We start from the raw sequence: 16,630 nt of genomic DNA, 5'->3' as shown, positions 1-16,630 counted from the left end.
TTTGACTATAAATATTTTGTAATGTTTTCCTCGAACTTTTTCTGATATGTTCTATTTCTTGGGTTTCAGCCGTTTCATGAATCAATACTTTTTGCTGATTGCCTGCCTCCAACTTTGGTCCCTTATTACTCCAGTAAATCCTGCAAGTACATGGGGCCCACTTATCTTTATTTTTGCGGTCTCTGCAACGAAAGAGGCCTGGGATGACTATAATAGATATATCTCGGACAACCAAGCAAATGAGAAAGAAGTGTGGGTTGTAAAACAAGGAGTCAAAAAACTTGTATGGGACCTCTTTACCAATCCTTTTTCCCACTTTGCATGGTTACATGGTTCTTCTTGCTCTTTAAACTTTGATGGAACAACAAAATATACAAACATTAGCATGAATTGATTAAGTGGGTTATGTTCTCTGCAGTTTTCTTTTCATACCAAATTCATGGGTTATTGGTTATATTTTAACTATAACTCGTTTTTTTTCAGGATTTGCTAATTTGCTTTGACTTATTGTCTGGGCTCTCATGTTACAACACTTATTCCACATTCTGTAAATCCATCTCATGAAGTACAATCATTTGTAGGTTTCATGCTCAAAAGTCAAAAGGAAAAAGAACTTTTCCAGTTTATGTTCAAGATTTTGAAATTTATTAGCTTGACATAACAGAGGACTAGAGGAGCAAATTTTCTGGAAAGAAATCATTGTTTTGCTGTATTATCAACGCCTAAACAATTTGGAAGACCGATGCTCTTTATTGGTTTTTAACAAGGGGAAAAGAAAAAGAAAAAGACAAATGTGCTGATGTGCTGTGGTATTTATCCCCCAAAAAAAGGTGCTATGCTACTCGTCGTTGTGAAACGAGTCAAGAAGGACTAGAAGCCCCTCAGAGGCACTCGGGGATAACATTCTGGTAGGGACTTAAGTTCTGTATCAGAACTGTACGAAAGAACATGTTAGAAGTCAAGATAGCTATTGGAATGATTCCTCTCTGTCCAGATAAAAAACGGATTCGTGGCTCAGCAGCCAGAACAGACAAGATGCCTGTCTCCTGTAATTTTTATCTAAAGATATAGGGGCGTTTTTACAATGTTATTTCCTTATTAGTAGGTTTATGTGCAGTTTTAGATAAACCCTGTCCATATTTTTAATTGTACTTAGCTGCAACTTTATAAATAAGATATAGCTCACGGTTAGATGGGGAGTGGAAAATAAGCATAGATCCGGAGGTTCCTGAATAGGTCAACCTTTCGAACTGCTGCTGAATTCATTGGCAGGCAAGAGACAAGTCAGACAACCTGGCGGACTGAAACATCTTAGTATTCAGAGGAAAAGAAATCAAAAGCAATTTTTTTAGTAGCTGCAAGCAAAATGGGAGCAGCCTCAACCGTGAAAATGATGTTGTGAGAAGAGAATACAAGCCTCGTGCTGCTAGGCCAAGCGGTGGGAGTCCTGCACCCTAGATGGCGAGAGTCCAGTAGTTGAAAGCATCACTAACTTACAATCTGACCCGAGTTTCCTGGTATTTCACACCAACAAAACCAAACCACTCCTATACTTATCTAAAACAGAATTGTAAAGTAAATTGGACAGTCTTCTACTCTATCAAGCTACCTAAACTCCCATAGAAAATTAAAGTGCAAAATACAAAAATAACCCCCAGCAAATAACAAATTCTGTACCAACACTTATTGGACCAGAATCCCCCTGGTTTGGATTTGGTTCGTCTTAGTTTGGGTTTTAGATCGGGTCATACTGGCCTAGCCACACACGCAACTGCATCAATTGGACTACCCCTGTCAACGAAATTGTAGGCTGATTTAAAAAAAATAGAGGGAATAAATAAATAAATAGGGCTGGATGGCTTGGGATGATGTAGTTGTACAGGGGCTTTCCCACCTAGGAGAATGAGTTCATAACTAAATATATTCTCTTAACTATGATATGAAAGTTCAGGACGATCTCTAGGGTCTTAGTGTACATTTCAAAATGTTGTGGCAAATTATATTTGTTGCCTATACTGTCTTTTCACCATAACAACTGTACTATAATCTTTTGAAGAAAAAAAGTTAAGAATCGTATTATGTTCGTTACTGTTTCACCTAAAAGCTTGAACAGTTAGGGAAGGGCAGCTTCAATGTATGCATCAATGTTTCCCGCACATGCAGGCCAAGATCCTATGGTCCTTGTATGCATAGTTTGAAAACTCGTCTCGTTTTGGTCTCTTGACAACTGAAACCTCGAAATTTCACCGAAACATTGTATTTTTTCTGAGTTTCGCTTGGCCATTTCGGGGTGCAAAAGGCCAAAATGAGCAAAATACTGAAACGAAATGACCGAAATAACAGAAATTTCAACGAAACGGTGCATTTTTAGACCGAAAGGAGCGAGATTCCAAAATGAAATGACCTTCGGAACAGTATCTGTTTTAGGTTTTGACGTTTCATATGATGTTTCGTCTCGGGGGTTTGAAATTACTGAAATGAAATTTCGCCGAGTTTTTGAACTATGCTTGCACATGGTGCTCACGTGGCATCCTTTGCACAGCACCGAGGGAGAAGAAATGTCGGGAAAACTCTTCCGACGCATTTCCAGGAGTCGAACACTTGACCTCCCTGCTCTGATATCATGTTCGGTACCGTTTCACCTAAAAGCTCGAACTGTTAGGGAAGTGCAGCGTCAATGATACATTAGCATATTACTATCAGCATAAAAAACAACCTATTCACTCAGGATGCTGCGGAAATCGTATTAGTCCGGAGTCCCCCAACAGGATTATTTACATCTAAAAAACCCATCGACCCCCCTCCCCTAGAGGAATGCTAAGAATGTAGAGGTTAATGACTTTATTGACTTCGAATAATTAATTCTTAATTCTTTCTAGTCCCTTTTACGTACTTAGCTTACGTAATCTCTTTATTTGCTTAGTTTAGGTCATTTCTTTATTTGCTTTTTTTTCTTAGTAATTACCTGACCTATTCATTACATTTGTGATGTGTGTTATCCCTCCTCCTGCAGATTCAGGCTCAGGACATTCGTGTTGGTAACATAGTCTGGCTCCGTGAGAATGATGAAGTGCCTTGTGATCTTGTCTTACTTGGTACTTCAGATCCACAAGGTGTCTGTTATGTGGAGGTAATAGTGTTTGAGATTGCTAGGTTGGATGCTGATGGGTTGGTCTTTCTTTGTTCCTTATTTTTTGGTGTTGGATCATTGTTTTTGGGTTCTCTTTTGTTTTATTGCTTGCCTTCTCCCCTCCTATTTGTCTAGATGGAGCTGGTCTCTATATTCTTCTCATTTACTTGCCGATTTAATGAATTTATCACAGGAGAAAATTATATTTTAAGTTTTTATCATTGTAAAAATAAGTTCAGAAATACTTTCAATAGTGAGAACTCAGTTGTATGTAGTTCTGTTTGAATTTGGATACAGTTTGATGGTCCATCTGATCTTACTTATGCTTCTATGAATTACTATTTCTGTGTCACCTCATTTATTCTAATTTTTGTGCTTTCTAAGACATGATAAATCAATCACATTTATCTACCAATTGCAGACTGCCGCTCTTGATGGTGAAACTGATTTGAAGACAAGGGTTATACCCTCTGCTTGTGTGGGGATAGCTTCTGAACTGTTGCACAAAATCAAGGCAAGCCTAACCTTTTCTGTTCCTTTGTTAATTGCTGAGCAGTTTGTTGATAGCATTTGTCATCCAGCTGTACTCACTATCTTAATCACTTTTTTCTTAAATGAGCAGGGTGTCATTGAATGTCCAAACCCAGATAAAGATATTAGGAGATTTGATGCAAATTTGAGGTTGTTTCCTCCATTTATTGACAATGATTTGTGCCCTTTAACCATCAACAACACATTGCTTCAGTCATGTTACTTGCGAAATACTGAATGGGCGTGTGGGGTTGCTGTGTATACAGGCAAGTTCTTATCTTTTTGGGTTAAAAAAGTTTCACTGTCATTTGACAATCTGGCTGCAAAACATCTTTCTTTTTCTCCCTTCTTGGGGATAAATAAGAGAGAAAAAAGTAGTGAGAAGATAACTAAATGTTATATCCTTCAATCACCATGTTGTTCCAAACTTCCAGTCCATGTGTTGGTAAATAGGATCAAATACTATCTAATTCTGGCATGATTTTTCTAAGAATTTAGAGATGTAAATCTGTAAAACACTATGAGTCAGTGGAGTTCATATTTGTATAGAGGTGGGGTATACTTATGCATTTCATCTTTCGTTTAGCTGCTTTGGCTTCTTTTTCAGCTGTATAACTAACTTATTGTTTTGGATGAATAAAAAAAAATTCATTACCAGAGGAGAGAAAAGGGAGAGGGGAGAGAACATACAAACGCAAACCAATTACAAGGCCCAGCCAATAAAAGGAAAGGGCCTGCAAAAAGGAAGGGTAGAGCCCCAATCAATTACAACCCACAAAAAAGGGTAAGACCCGGGCCACATCAAGGGAACCTGACAAAAGCACTATCCAGTAGCGTAAGGATCCGAAGTGCCACAGCATAGGGCTTGCCCTCTGATTTCCTTACTTAGAGCCATAATCTGCTAGATAATCAATAACCTTTTTCTTTTCTAGTTGATAAAATCTTCTGTTTGGCTTCTAGAAGAAATATGCAGGGAGATAATTTATGTAGCAAGAGAGAATGGGGTGGGGGGGGGGGGGAGAAAAAGATTTTTGATAGTCTCCTATGTATATTTGAATAATGAGAACAAAATATGAAGAATGAGAACAAATAGGATCAAAGAGGGAGTGTGTTCTCATTGATAATGGAGTTTCTTGGAGCCTAGGTTCTCTAGAGAAGCTGAAGTGTCCACAATCTAATCTCTCCTCTTCGCCCTTCAGGATATGCTTTTAGATAGAATATTCCATGACAGGAGAATCTGGGCTCTTTCTTTCAATGGCATGTTTTCTTTTAAATCTTTATTTAAGGTCCTGTGGCACAATTTAATTCCGTAAGATCATGAACAGCCACAGGTCCCATTTTCACATATGGCTTCTTGCCGGCCCATGCACCTTTTAAGGCTCTGGGTTGGGAGATTGCTTATAAAACTGTCCTTACAGCTGCTGTTTTTCAGCAACAGTGTTGGACTGTTGGTAGATGACTAGATGCCCATCTCCTCACTTTTTTTCGATGTGCAAAAGGGATGGGGAATCAGTTGACCACCTTTTTCTCTTTTGTTCTGTTGCTTTAAAAGTGTGGAGCCATTTCCTCATGTTGTTTCAGGTGGATTAGACATTTCCGGAGGACATCAGTTACTTTGCATGCTATTTTATGAAGTTTATGGGAGGATCACAGAATGAGATTGTTTAGAAATAAAGAGCTTCCGGTTTCTGCCTGTGCAGAAAGATCAAAATTGAAGTCTCATATTGGGCACCGTTCGTTCGATCCTCTTTACAGAGAATCCCTTTAAGCTAGACGTTCAATGATTGGTTTCGGATTATTTTGTCAAATCAGCACATTGAGAGAGTGGGGAATCAACTGAAACCTCCTATGTTCGTCTGTTTATTAATATTTGATGGGAGCCCTTGGGGAATGTTGTAGTCCATCTGATGTTGGAGGAGTGGTCAGGGATGCAGCTGGAATGATTCTTGAGAGTTTACTTGGGCCCAATATGGGAGGGTGACCCAAGATGCTTGGCGTCGCCTTGATTTTGGACCCTCTCAAACGCCTTGGGTCGCCTATACGCCGTGACAACTATGGACCCAACTACAGTGGGGGATTATATTGTTGAGGTTGGTTTGACGTGGCAATTAGAGCAAGATATTCTAATAAATGGGGGAAGGTGACACAGCCAACATTATTAGATGGATTAGATGAGGACTGGCCTTGAAAACTGACTCATTTGTTAAAGCATGCATCTCAACTCTCGCCTGGCTTAATGGTTTGGAAGCCGAGAGAGTAGCAAGCTGACAAATAGTTAGCTAAGCAAGGTGTGTTTCAGTCTTGCCTTTGTTTCGAGGAAAGTTGCCCTTTATGAGACTAGTCTTTTTTTGTCTTCTGTTTTTCCTTCCTTTTCCCTTTCGTGGGTTTTGGTGAGGTGATCTCTCCTTTCCCACCCACTTTTCTATTCTCTTTGATAGTAAATTCGATACTAAAACAAAAAAGGTGTGGACCTTGGCACAGCTGTAAGGTTGCTCCTTTGCGACCAAGTGGTTGCGGGTTTGAGTCGGGAGACAGCCTCTCTGTGAAGCGGGGGTAAGGCTGCACATATTATGACTCTTCCCAGACCCTGCAATGGCGGGAGCCTCGTGCACTGGGTATACCCTTTTTTAGATGGGTTCATTGTTGAGTGCACATCCAGGGGGGCTACATTTCATCAGAGACAGAGTTCCAGTGACCTTGTTTAAATGGATGTGTAGGTCAGCCAATTCAATAACCTGGAGGAATACCCTGGGTTAGATTTTGAACAGTTGATTCCTATTTGGTTCTTTCAGAGAGTATTGGGTGTATGGTTGGATGGGAACTTTGGGTTCTATCTTTATAGAACTATGGTTTTGTCTTTTCCAAGAGAAAAAAACACATGTTATTTATTGATAGTGTCTTTCTTTTCTTCTTGGTGGGTTGTGTTGGAGAGAGAGAGAGCATCTGATGACTATGACGGTGATTGAGCGCAGGAAGGGGAATAAAAGTAGTAGGGGTGAGGATGACAAGGAGGAGGAATGTCATAAAATAGAGATGGAAATGCCAGATGTCATTGCACAAAGTACAATGGTAGGGATCATGAGTAGGGTGGGATCAGCGATCTTGGGTTAAATCTTTATGTTACACCCAAATGGCAAAGTGGTTGTGGAAAAGGGAATGATGTACAATGAAGAGTGGAGGTTCTGAAACGCTGTTTGGTGCGTCATGTTATAGAGGTGGAAGAATAAATCCCCGACTTTTCCTGTTGATTGTTGACACTTGGAACCCTCAAATTAGAGCATACCTCGATGGAGGTATTTGTGGAAAGGAGGAATTACCGAGTTCCGATATATTGGAGCTTGCTGAAAAAGCTTACTGTGAAAGCTTGATGCAGGTTTTGTGTTGAATAAGGTAAATGTAGAACATTTTTCTCCTCGTCTTTGTGGGGTTGGAAAATTTAAAAAGGCATTTTCAGTTATTCGTGGAAGGATGACCAAGGGATTCATACTTGACATTAGTAGTTGCACGAAGAAGAAGAAGAGGAGGAGGAGCAGCGGGTAGGAAGAAGAAGGGGCCAGAACTTGCCATTCTAATTAAAGTACGAAATGATGCTTTTAGCCTCGACTTTGAGGGCTTAAGAGCACGTGCTCATTAAACTTGAGCGAAAAAATGAAGGAAAAACGTTTTTGGCCATGATCCATAATAGATCTTGAGTCTATTATGATTTTGGGGGTGTTTTCAACAACAACAACAACCATAACTTTATCCCAACTAAATGGGGTCGGCTACATGGATCCGAAGAGGCTATGACAGTAAAAGAAATAAGAGAAGTAAAAAGAAGTACAAGAAGTAAAAGAGAGAAGAATAGAAAATAAGTAAAGGAAAAAAATGTCAAAACAGCATCCCAGGAACATTTCCCTACGAGGGGTCAGCTACACGGGTCCTAGTCCTCCAAACAACTCTATCTGCGATCATACTAGGATTGAGCCCTATCGCATGCATATCCTTTCTTACCACTTCTCCAATAGTCATCTTAGGCCTGCCCCTACCTCTTTTAGCTCCGTCAAACTGAATCTGGTCACTCTTCCTTACCGGTGCATCCATAGGTCTCCGTTTTCATTTATTGTAAATAAAAACAAGTTTAAAAAATGATACCAAACACATGAAAAAATGACACCAAAAAGACCCTAAGAGAATCAATAGTAAAATTTTTGTATCCATTGTTAGCAAGTTGGGCATGTTTGACATTTATGCACCAACTTGAGGGGGAGAGTTGTAAAATGGGTTCAAGGGTATTTCTGTCCTAGGGGTATTATTGTCCTTTTACCTATTCTAGAATGTTCTCCTGTCTATGATAAATAAAGAGGGGCTTTGATCAATTAGTCGCAAGCCATTATTCTTAATTCTCCACATTTTGGAATACATCTCTATTTCGGGATTAACCATTAACAGAATATCAAGAAATAATGTCTCGATAAATATAGTAATTTTTGAACTATGAATTATCTCATATTGAATTACATACTATTGCTGTATGGTAATTGTTAAAATAAGAATTGTCATGGTATTCAAGGGCATGCTACTTTTTATTTATTTTATCTTTTGTTTTTTCCAGGCAATGAGACCAAACTGGGTATGAGTAGAGGTATACCTGAACCAAAACTTACAGCAGTTGATGCAATGATTGATAAATTGACGGGGGCAATATTTCTATTTCAAATAGTGGTGGTTATTGTTCTTGGCACAGCTGGTAATGTTTGGAAGGATACTGAAGCACGCAAGGTTAGCTGGAAGCCTGGGTTTTTTATTCAATTGAATTTGTTGTGTAAATAATGGTTCTACCTTCTACAACTGGTGTACACTTGTCCCATTTAACATTTTGCAAATTGCAATGGTACTCGTTTGCCTTTTGAAGATGATGAAAGTAGTACACCTTATTTTAATAATATTAGTTGAAAATAAACTTTTTTCTTTTTGCATTTGCTGAATTGAAACTGAAAGTTTGGATTTAAGATTTCGAGATTGTATCTTATATTTATTTATTTAATTTGTGCCCCAGTTTTGTTATTTACTTATTTTTCTAATCTTCCAGTCTCTACTCATTATTTATGGCTGGAGTCATGGCATTTATGTCATCATGAAGGACTAATATCTCTAAATTTCTACATTATACTGTTACCAATTTTATTTGTCAGTGGGTTTATATCTATTCTCTGTTTTGCTGTAGCAATGGTATGTTTTATATCCAAATGAAGGTCCATGGTATGAGGTCCTGGTCATCCCTCTGCGGTTTGAGCTTCTGTGTTCCATTATGATCCCTATATCTATTAAGGTAAGAGAATATTTTATAATTTAAATGTTTTTCTTTGCTTGCATCAGGACTTCATTTCACATCTGTACTCGTATTAACAAGACAAAGAAAGCTAGGAGGAAGCAACACTCAAAATTAGTTCACCTTCCATTTCCTTAGACTTTTGAAGACGATAATGGTCCTTGAGAACCTAGAATGCATTACACCATCTCTTTTGCTGGAAATTGGACTTGCAGCCACAGTTCAAGGTTTCGTCAAAATTTCGCGAAATATTTCGGTTTCGCTAAAAACCTTGAACAATGTTGGAAGAATACAGCTTTTTGGTCAAAGTTTCGTTGTTTCGGCGAAATGTACTGTTTCGACCGAAACGACACATTCCTCAAGTATAAAATGTTAAGTTTCAAACAAAATGGGTTGAAATTTTTACGCATTTTGTTCACTTTGCTGGTTTCGATTGTAACAACCCTGCAAACCTGGTTTTTTGTGATTTTTGACCAAATCACTCCCATACAAGTGTGGAACCATTTGATAATTATGAAATGGTTTATAATTTTATGTCTATTCATTCTTAATGCATATTTTAGTTGTTTTAGTTGAATTATGTGTGTTCTAGTACTAACTTTTGTGTGGAATAGGCCATAATAGAGAATGTGTACAATTGTAGTTTAAAATTTCGTTTCGGTCATACCGAGATGACTGAATACTGATATTTCACTGCTGAAATGGTGTATTTTTTGGAAGGATGTTTCAATTGGCCATTTTGGTGGGCAAACGGCCATAGTAGGCTCCAATACTTCAGGGGAACCTTGTTTTAACCTATATAAACATATGTAAACCTTCATATTGCAAGAAAGTCATACAAAACGGTGTTTTGGATTTGCACCTTTGGTTGGCAGTAAACGTCGAACCCTATTGTATACCTTATGTAGTATTGTCTATTCTACACATTGTTTTAGTACTAGAAGACATAATAGGCAAGTAAAACAAGTAAATTATGCAGCCATTGATGAAGAAACATAATATTGATTAACTATTTACGAAATAGTACAAAGTACGAACTACAAAACACAGTTCACATAGACATCAAAGTCTCAGTCCCAACAATACAATATTGTGAGTCTGTGACTGTCTATTGATATGAACTATGACGTGCTGGATCAAGTCCACTCATGGTTCGATGGAACTGGCATGCATTTTCCTCCGACTGCATGACAAATGCACGTCACGTCATAGTGTGCGAGACGAAACGCATGTAGTCCTCCACAGCTGCAATGGCCTCATCTTCATACTAGAGGTAACCTATCCTAGGGTATAGGTCGCTGTAATATGAAGAACTAGCCACTGATCCACTGTGAATTGTTGGTGTTGGCAACATAGTTGTCACGGCGTCACGGCGATCCAAGTCGATGGAGGGGTGTCAGGTCGATATATCGACATGTTGCTAATGCCATGGCAAGCATGTCGACCATGTTTTATTTTTTATTTTCTCTATTTTTAATGTCATTTAGTATGCTATAATATATGTCCTATAACATCAAAAATCAACATGAAAGTGTACTACTAATATACTATGGTTTAATTCATGAAAGTGTAATATCCATTAGTGTATATGAAAGTATGAAAATATAGATTAGCCTATCAAATAATTGAAAGCAATAGTAAAAATCAAATGATAGGCTAAGTGGCTAACTACTGACTGGAATAAATCCCTCCCCCCTCTGTCTCTCGACTATGTCCCTGTCTCTGTGACTGTACAAGCAAAGAAGAAAAAAGAAAAGAAAAAAAAAAACCGAGAGGAGTCGAGGACTACTAATTGAAATAAATCCCCCCCTCTGTCTCTCGACTCTCTCCCTGTCTCTGTGTGTGTAACTGTGGCTGTGCAAGGCAAGAGAAGAAAAAAAAAAAAAATGATACTACTGGCTGTAATCACTATCGGAGGCTGGGAGGAGAAGAACTAAAGAACTGAAGTCCTGAACTGAAAAATCGAGTTGCCGGAGGACTGGGAGGAGGAAGAAGAACCAAATTAAAAAAAAAAAATAAAATTTACTTGGAGTCCTAGAGGTTGCCGGAGAAGTTCGAACTTCGAAGGCTGCCGAGAGTTGCAGGAAGCGAGGAACACAAGTTACCGACTTACCGTTGCCGGAGTCACGATCCCTCTCAACTCTCACGAACTATTCCTCTGTCTCAGTGTCTCACGAACTCCTCTCGATTTTCCCTTTTGCGATTTCTATTTCCCCCCATTAGGGTATATGACTAATGTTATTATGTTTAATATTTTTAATTTTTATGATAATGTGTATTGCAGGTGAAACTTCAATACACATTAACGAAAAAGCATCTAAGTTATTAAATGGTTTTTAAAAAAAAAAAAAATATAAGCCTGACTTTTATACATGAAATGTTCAAATATCGGTCGACATACCCATATATTGCGGTATGGCGTCCATGGTGACGCCATGGAAGCCATATCGCTTGATATTTATACATATATCATGGCGGACCTCGATATGCCCTTTCACCCAGCGCTAGGACGCCGCCATGGCGACGCCATGACAACTATAGATGGCAACATGTACGGCTGGTGGGATGGGTAGGAGAAGAAGCTGTCTACAAAGGGTGATCCAATATGTCCCTATGAGTGGATGTCATACTCAAAACCGGAACTCAAAACTGGGAATGGATGAAGAAGATGCATGCTCCCCCACACCAATGAAATGACCATATGCACTGAACTCCAACCAGTTGCTCTCTTCGGTAATGGTGTGCCCACTTCCTCTGCTGCCCCCTTTACTCATGCCTCCAAGATTACTAGACAAGCTATCAGTGTCCATACAATCAGCTTGCTCATCTGGTTGGAACCGGCGACAAGGCCTCTCGTGTAGCCTGCACGTGAGGAGGATGGACGGGCACCATGGTCCTCATCCCGTGTGGCATCATCAAACTGGGTTTCCCCAGTGAATCGAATCGGCTCTAGCTTTGGCTCTTACACCTCCTCCGCCTGGTCATACTCCTCTCGAAGTCTGTCATATCTATCACCACACCATCATCATCACCATCAACATCATCATCACCGTCACCGTCATCGTCGCCATCACCATCATCATCATCATCATTGTCGTCATCACTTCCATGAGTAGAAGTTGACGGTATGCGAGTTTGATCACCTGAGGAAGTGGACCAGTCAGGGTCCTCATCATCTTTGCCAAGTGCGGGCTCAAACGGTCGAGGTGTTTGTGAGTGTATCCGACCCTCTGAATCCATGTAATCATACACATCAGCACCCATCTGTGGCTAACTGGGGGTCAGGCCTACCCTTAGGCTGATCCATCACCGGTTCACCTCTATCCCTTAGCCACTCCATTATGGGATCCTCATCTAACTCGTTCTGGCAAATGTTGGCGAGCTCGATCTGGTTCCTGTCGTTCTCCATATGCATGCGTATGTGCTGCATCTTCAGCCTCATATTGTAGTGCACATACACCAAGTAGACGTTGCCAACCTAACTAGTTCCACCTCTTTGAGTGCATGAGTGAAAAATACTCCAGTTTTGCTCACAGCTGGAGGCGGAACATGTCTTAGAGAGGACCTTTATTGCTATATTCCTCAATTGTTCTGACAAATACCCATACAACATCCACCATGCAGTTGCATTACAACAATAAGACATATTATTTGCATTAACAAGTTTGAATACAGATGTAAGTAAGAGAATAAGATCCTGAATTGCGTACCAACATCAGAAGTTGACTGGCCAAGTGGCCAGCCACTACGGCGGAGGCTCTAAAACTCCCCAGGCATCCCTAAAGCTTTTAATCTATACCCATTTCAAAATAGTTAATGTTTGGAACCCATTCGGAGTATTTACTTATTATATTCCTAAAGAACTACAAAACCCACCTCATTGTTGTAAATAGCTTGTAGATGTTTCGGATTCATCCCAAATTTATGGTTATTTATATAGTATGCTGAAAATTGACATATATTGATATAGATATTGTCAATGTATATTAATTAGGGGTGAAACAGGGTCGGGTTGGGTTGGGTTTTTTAAAACCCTATCCCAACCCTGAGTCCTCTTAGCTCAACCCAAGCCTAACCCGGCCCTAGGTTGGGCTGAGATATCTTAGGCCAGGCCCAACCCTGCAGCCCAGCCCAGCCCGGCCCTGATTGACCTTGATTGGGCTGAGCTGGGCCAGGTTGGCCTTGTCTTGCCCTGCTTTTTTGCCATTTACGTCATCCTATGCATTAAAAAATGAGACACTTGTGATTGGGTATTGGTTGTTTCATACTCAATTGACTGTTAGACTTTTCTTTGGGTTAAAAAACTTAGCCCAATCTTAATATTGTAAATATTTTCGTCCAATAGATAATTAGCCTTTTTTTGGTAAACCACTAGATAATTAGATTCTAAACAAAAATTGCAAAATGTAAACAATATATTGTAAAGCATTACCTAACACAGGGCCGGGCCGGGCTGGGCTTAGCCTGAGGCCTCAACCTTGGCCCAGACCGACCCTGACCTAGGGCCTGAAAATTTCAACCCTAACCTGCCCTCAGGGTTGAAAATCCAGCCTAGGCCCTATTCAGGCTCAGGGCGGGCTCGGACCGACAGGGCCAAACAGTTAGACACTAAATAGTGGTTGATTCTAGTGAAGGAACAAGATCAAACAGCAAGAGGAAGAAGAAGAAGAAATGTAGAAGGTAGAAGAAGAGAGAAAGAGAAGAAGAGTTGAGAGAAATCGATTGTGTGTTGAGTGATTCTCAACACACATATTAACTTCATTAATGACTTTCTAGGAATTACACAGACCTCCCTAAGGAGGTAAATGGAAATAAGAAAGAAAGTGAAAAATACAACTTAAGTCATGTCTCATAATAGGACAATGACAGAACTACCCTTATACAAAATATTCTACCAACTCTAACAAAAACTTACACCCCTAAGGCCCTAATATTAATAATTCTATAAATTATAAATGCAATGTGAATTAGTAACATATAAAAAAATATTCACTAGCCTTATGCAGAGGATGCATAAGTTGAAGCTCCCAGCGGTCCTTGATAATCTTTAGGAAGTTCTTGCTACCACGTGGCTTCACATTGTAGACGTGATCCTTCATCATGTTCACAACAGTAAACAAGTGTGGCAAGATGGGCTTGAAAGCAAAGTCCACCATCCTCAGAACGTGGACCACTGGGGTAAAACTCTTCAGATGAAATGGTTGTCTGGGCTGCTCTACCACCAGGGGAACTCGACTATCTCCACCCAAACCACTTAGATGTAAACATATATCTGAGTCCGGCATTCTTCGCCTCAAATCTCTTTAGCGCGCAATGTAGTTTGTAAGGAATTTAGTGATGTTGGGCCGGACCAAGTTCCCCTCACACTTATTCCTAACAAGGTTTAGTGCAAACCTATGATTGTAGACAAAGTGTCACACCCCGGCCCGGTTAATAAGGGCATGGTGTGACTAGATGCCAACTGACACCCAATCAACCTCCAGGATCACAAGTATAATACTCCCATTCACAATTTATCATAACATAGTAATCAAAACGCAGCGGAAGAGAATAAATAATAATGATAACAACAATAAATAAGGAAGACCTGAGTGATAAACTTGATATTTATATAGATTGAAACTTGTATTACAATTATACATGATGCAGGTCCAAGCAGCCGCAAGAAGAAGAGACAGCCCTAAGCCTTAGTTTTTATTCTATGCTTAGCTTCTTTTGTAAACTTAAATTGAACCAGGTTCAATCTTTGGTTCAATTGAAGCAGGTTCAACCTTTGGTTCAATTTAAGTGCTTCACTCCTATTGACTAGGAGTTATCCTATTTGTATTGGTCCTTAGAGGATCATTTTAGCTTGTATTAGGGTTTGGGCCTTTGGCCATCTTATTAATAGCTAAGAGAATCGTGGGAGGCTCCCCACTTTTGGTTGTTGTTAAAATCTGTTTCAGCTTTGCTACCTTGCTCCCTTTGTGAGTGTTCCTTGAGAGTTACTTCAAGAAGGCCTTGTGGATCTCAAGGTGAAGGAATCGATGGACTCCGATTGACTATTTGCATCTGTTCAGATCGGGAGGTCTTGTTTAAGCTCATCTTCAAGCTGCTGTCTTGCACTCTTTGCAAATCAGTAAGTGTTTACAGTTTTGCTGCAATGTCTTTCTTAAGATTCAATATCTGTCCATCATTTCCAGCTATCAGAATCCTTTCATCTCTCAACCACGTCTCTTTCATATTAACCCTTCTATTCGATCCTGAGTTCTGTCCCATTTCCTTCCCAAAATTCACCACCTTCTCCTTCCCAAAATCATCACCTTCTCCTTGCCAAAATCACCACCTTCTCCTTCCCCAAAACCAAACCCGAAACCCTAATTTTTCTGATTTTAAAATTCTCATTCAAAACTCACCAAGTTCTTTAGACTCCCCTAAACCTGCCCTGCTTTACCCTATAAAATTCAAACCCAACACCTCAAGTCTAACCCTTGCCTTGACCAAGTTCATCAAAATCTGCCCTCTAAACCAGTAGCTTAATAGAATTTTGTTTGACCTGGTTCCTAGTAGATCCAACATCTAGCTAGGACGACATTATTTGGTATCAGAGCTATGGATGAGCATGGCAACCCCATTGTGAACCCAGCATTACCCCCCCACCTGACTCTATGGCTGCTATTATGGATATGCTCCAACTCTTGAGTGATAAGGTGACACGACTAGAAGAGCAGAGGCTTACCCCTAGTAGGGACAGCAACCAACCTCTTGAAGAGCAAAGGGTTACCCCTAGTAGGGACAGCAGCATCCCACTTGAAGAGGACAGATTTCAAGCCCATTCAGAAGTGCAAAGGACCCTGGGCAGAAATGGAAATTACAGGGACAGATCCAGAGATCACAGGGATTTTAGAGATCACAGAGACAGGCACAGGTATAACAGAGATGGGCCTATAGAAAACAGGGACAGAAATAGAAAAGAGCCTAGAAGGCCTAATTTTGAAGAGTACTTGAGAGCATACTTCACCACTGATGAAGTTCCTAATCAAAGGTACGACACACAGAAGGTGAAGCTTGAGCTGAAGGAGTTCGATGGGAACCTTGATCCTCAGGTATTCTATGATTGGATTACTGCCCTTGATGATTACTTTGATTGGTATGACATGCCAGAAGACAGAAAGATGAAATTGGCACGTACCAAGTTGGTTGATCCTGCCCGAGAGTGGTGGAGAACTGCAGAGAGAGACGTAGAACTTGATGGCCATGCACCCACTACATGGGAGGATATGAGATATGATCTGAGGGAGAAATACTTGCCCAGGCATTATAGGGCATAGTTACAAGATCAATTCAATTCCCTCCGACAGGGGACATTGTCTGTATCTGAGTACATGCAGAAGTTCGATGCTCTTTCTTCTCGTACTGGCACTAGAGAGAGTACTACATAGATGTTATCTTGGTTTCGACTGGGATTGAAGGCTGAAATTACCAGAGCCATTGGAGTAGTTGATGTCAGAGATGTCCGGGACTGTTTTGAGAAAGCATTGAAGGCTGAAGAGTTATTGGCTGGAAATAGAAGGTTTAGTTCCTCCACTGAAGACACCAAAGCATCTTTTCCAGCATCCAAGTCTACCAACTCAACTGCTGGTCCTATGCAATCAGATTTCTCATCTGACAATACTTCT

At 40.1% G+C, this 16,630-nt stretch overlaps 1 protein-coding gene across 4 annotated transcripts in view; it reads left to right on the top strand.

The window, feature by feature from the left end:
• Nucleotides 1-16,630, top strand: part of LOC122640136 (phospholipid-transporting ATPase 2-like) — a 113,717-nt gene that overhangs the window by 16,807 nt on the left and 80,280 nt on the right. For all 4 annotated transcript variants that reach the window (XM_043833281.1, XM_043833279.1, XM_043833280.1 and 1 more), the window contains 6 exons: nt 70-283; nt 3,014-3,130; nt 3,552-3,644; nt 3,753-3,927; nt 8,256-8,422; nt 8,868-8,972. In XM_043833281.1, coding sequence (XP_043689216.1) covers nt 70-283; nt 3,014-3,130; nt 3,552-3,644; nt 3,753-3,927; nt 8,256-8,422; nt 8,868-8,972 — 871 coding nt within the window. The remainder of the gene's footprint in view (nt 1-69; nt 284-3,013; nt 3,131-3,551; nt 3,645-3,752; nt 3,928-8,255; nt 8,423-8,867; nt 8,973-16,630) is intronic.

Source organism: Telopea speciosissima, chromosome 9 (genome assembly GCF_018873765.1).
Source record: "Telopea speciosissima isolate NSW1024214 ecotype Mountain lineage chromosome 9, Tspe_v1, whole genome shotgun sequence".
NCBI classification, from domain to species: Eukaryota; Viridiplantae; Streptophyta; class Magnoliopsida; order Proteales; family Proteaceae; genus Telopea; species Telopea speciosissima.
Note: the sequence above shows the minus strand (reverse complement) of the source record. Positions and strands in the feature narration are given on the sequence as shown.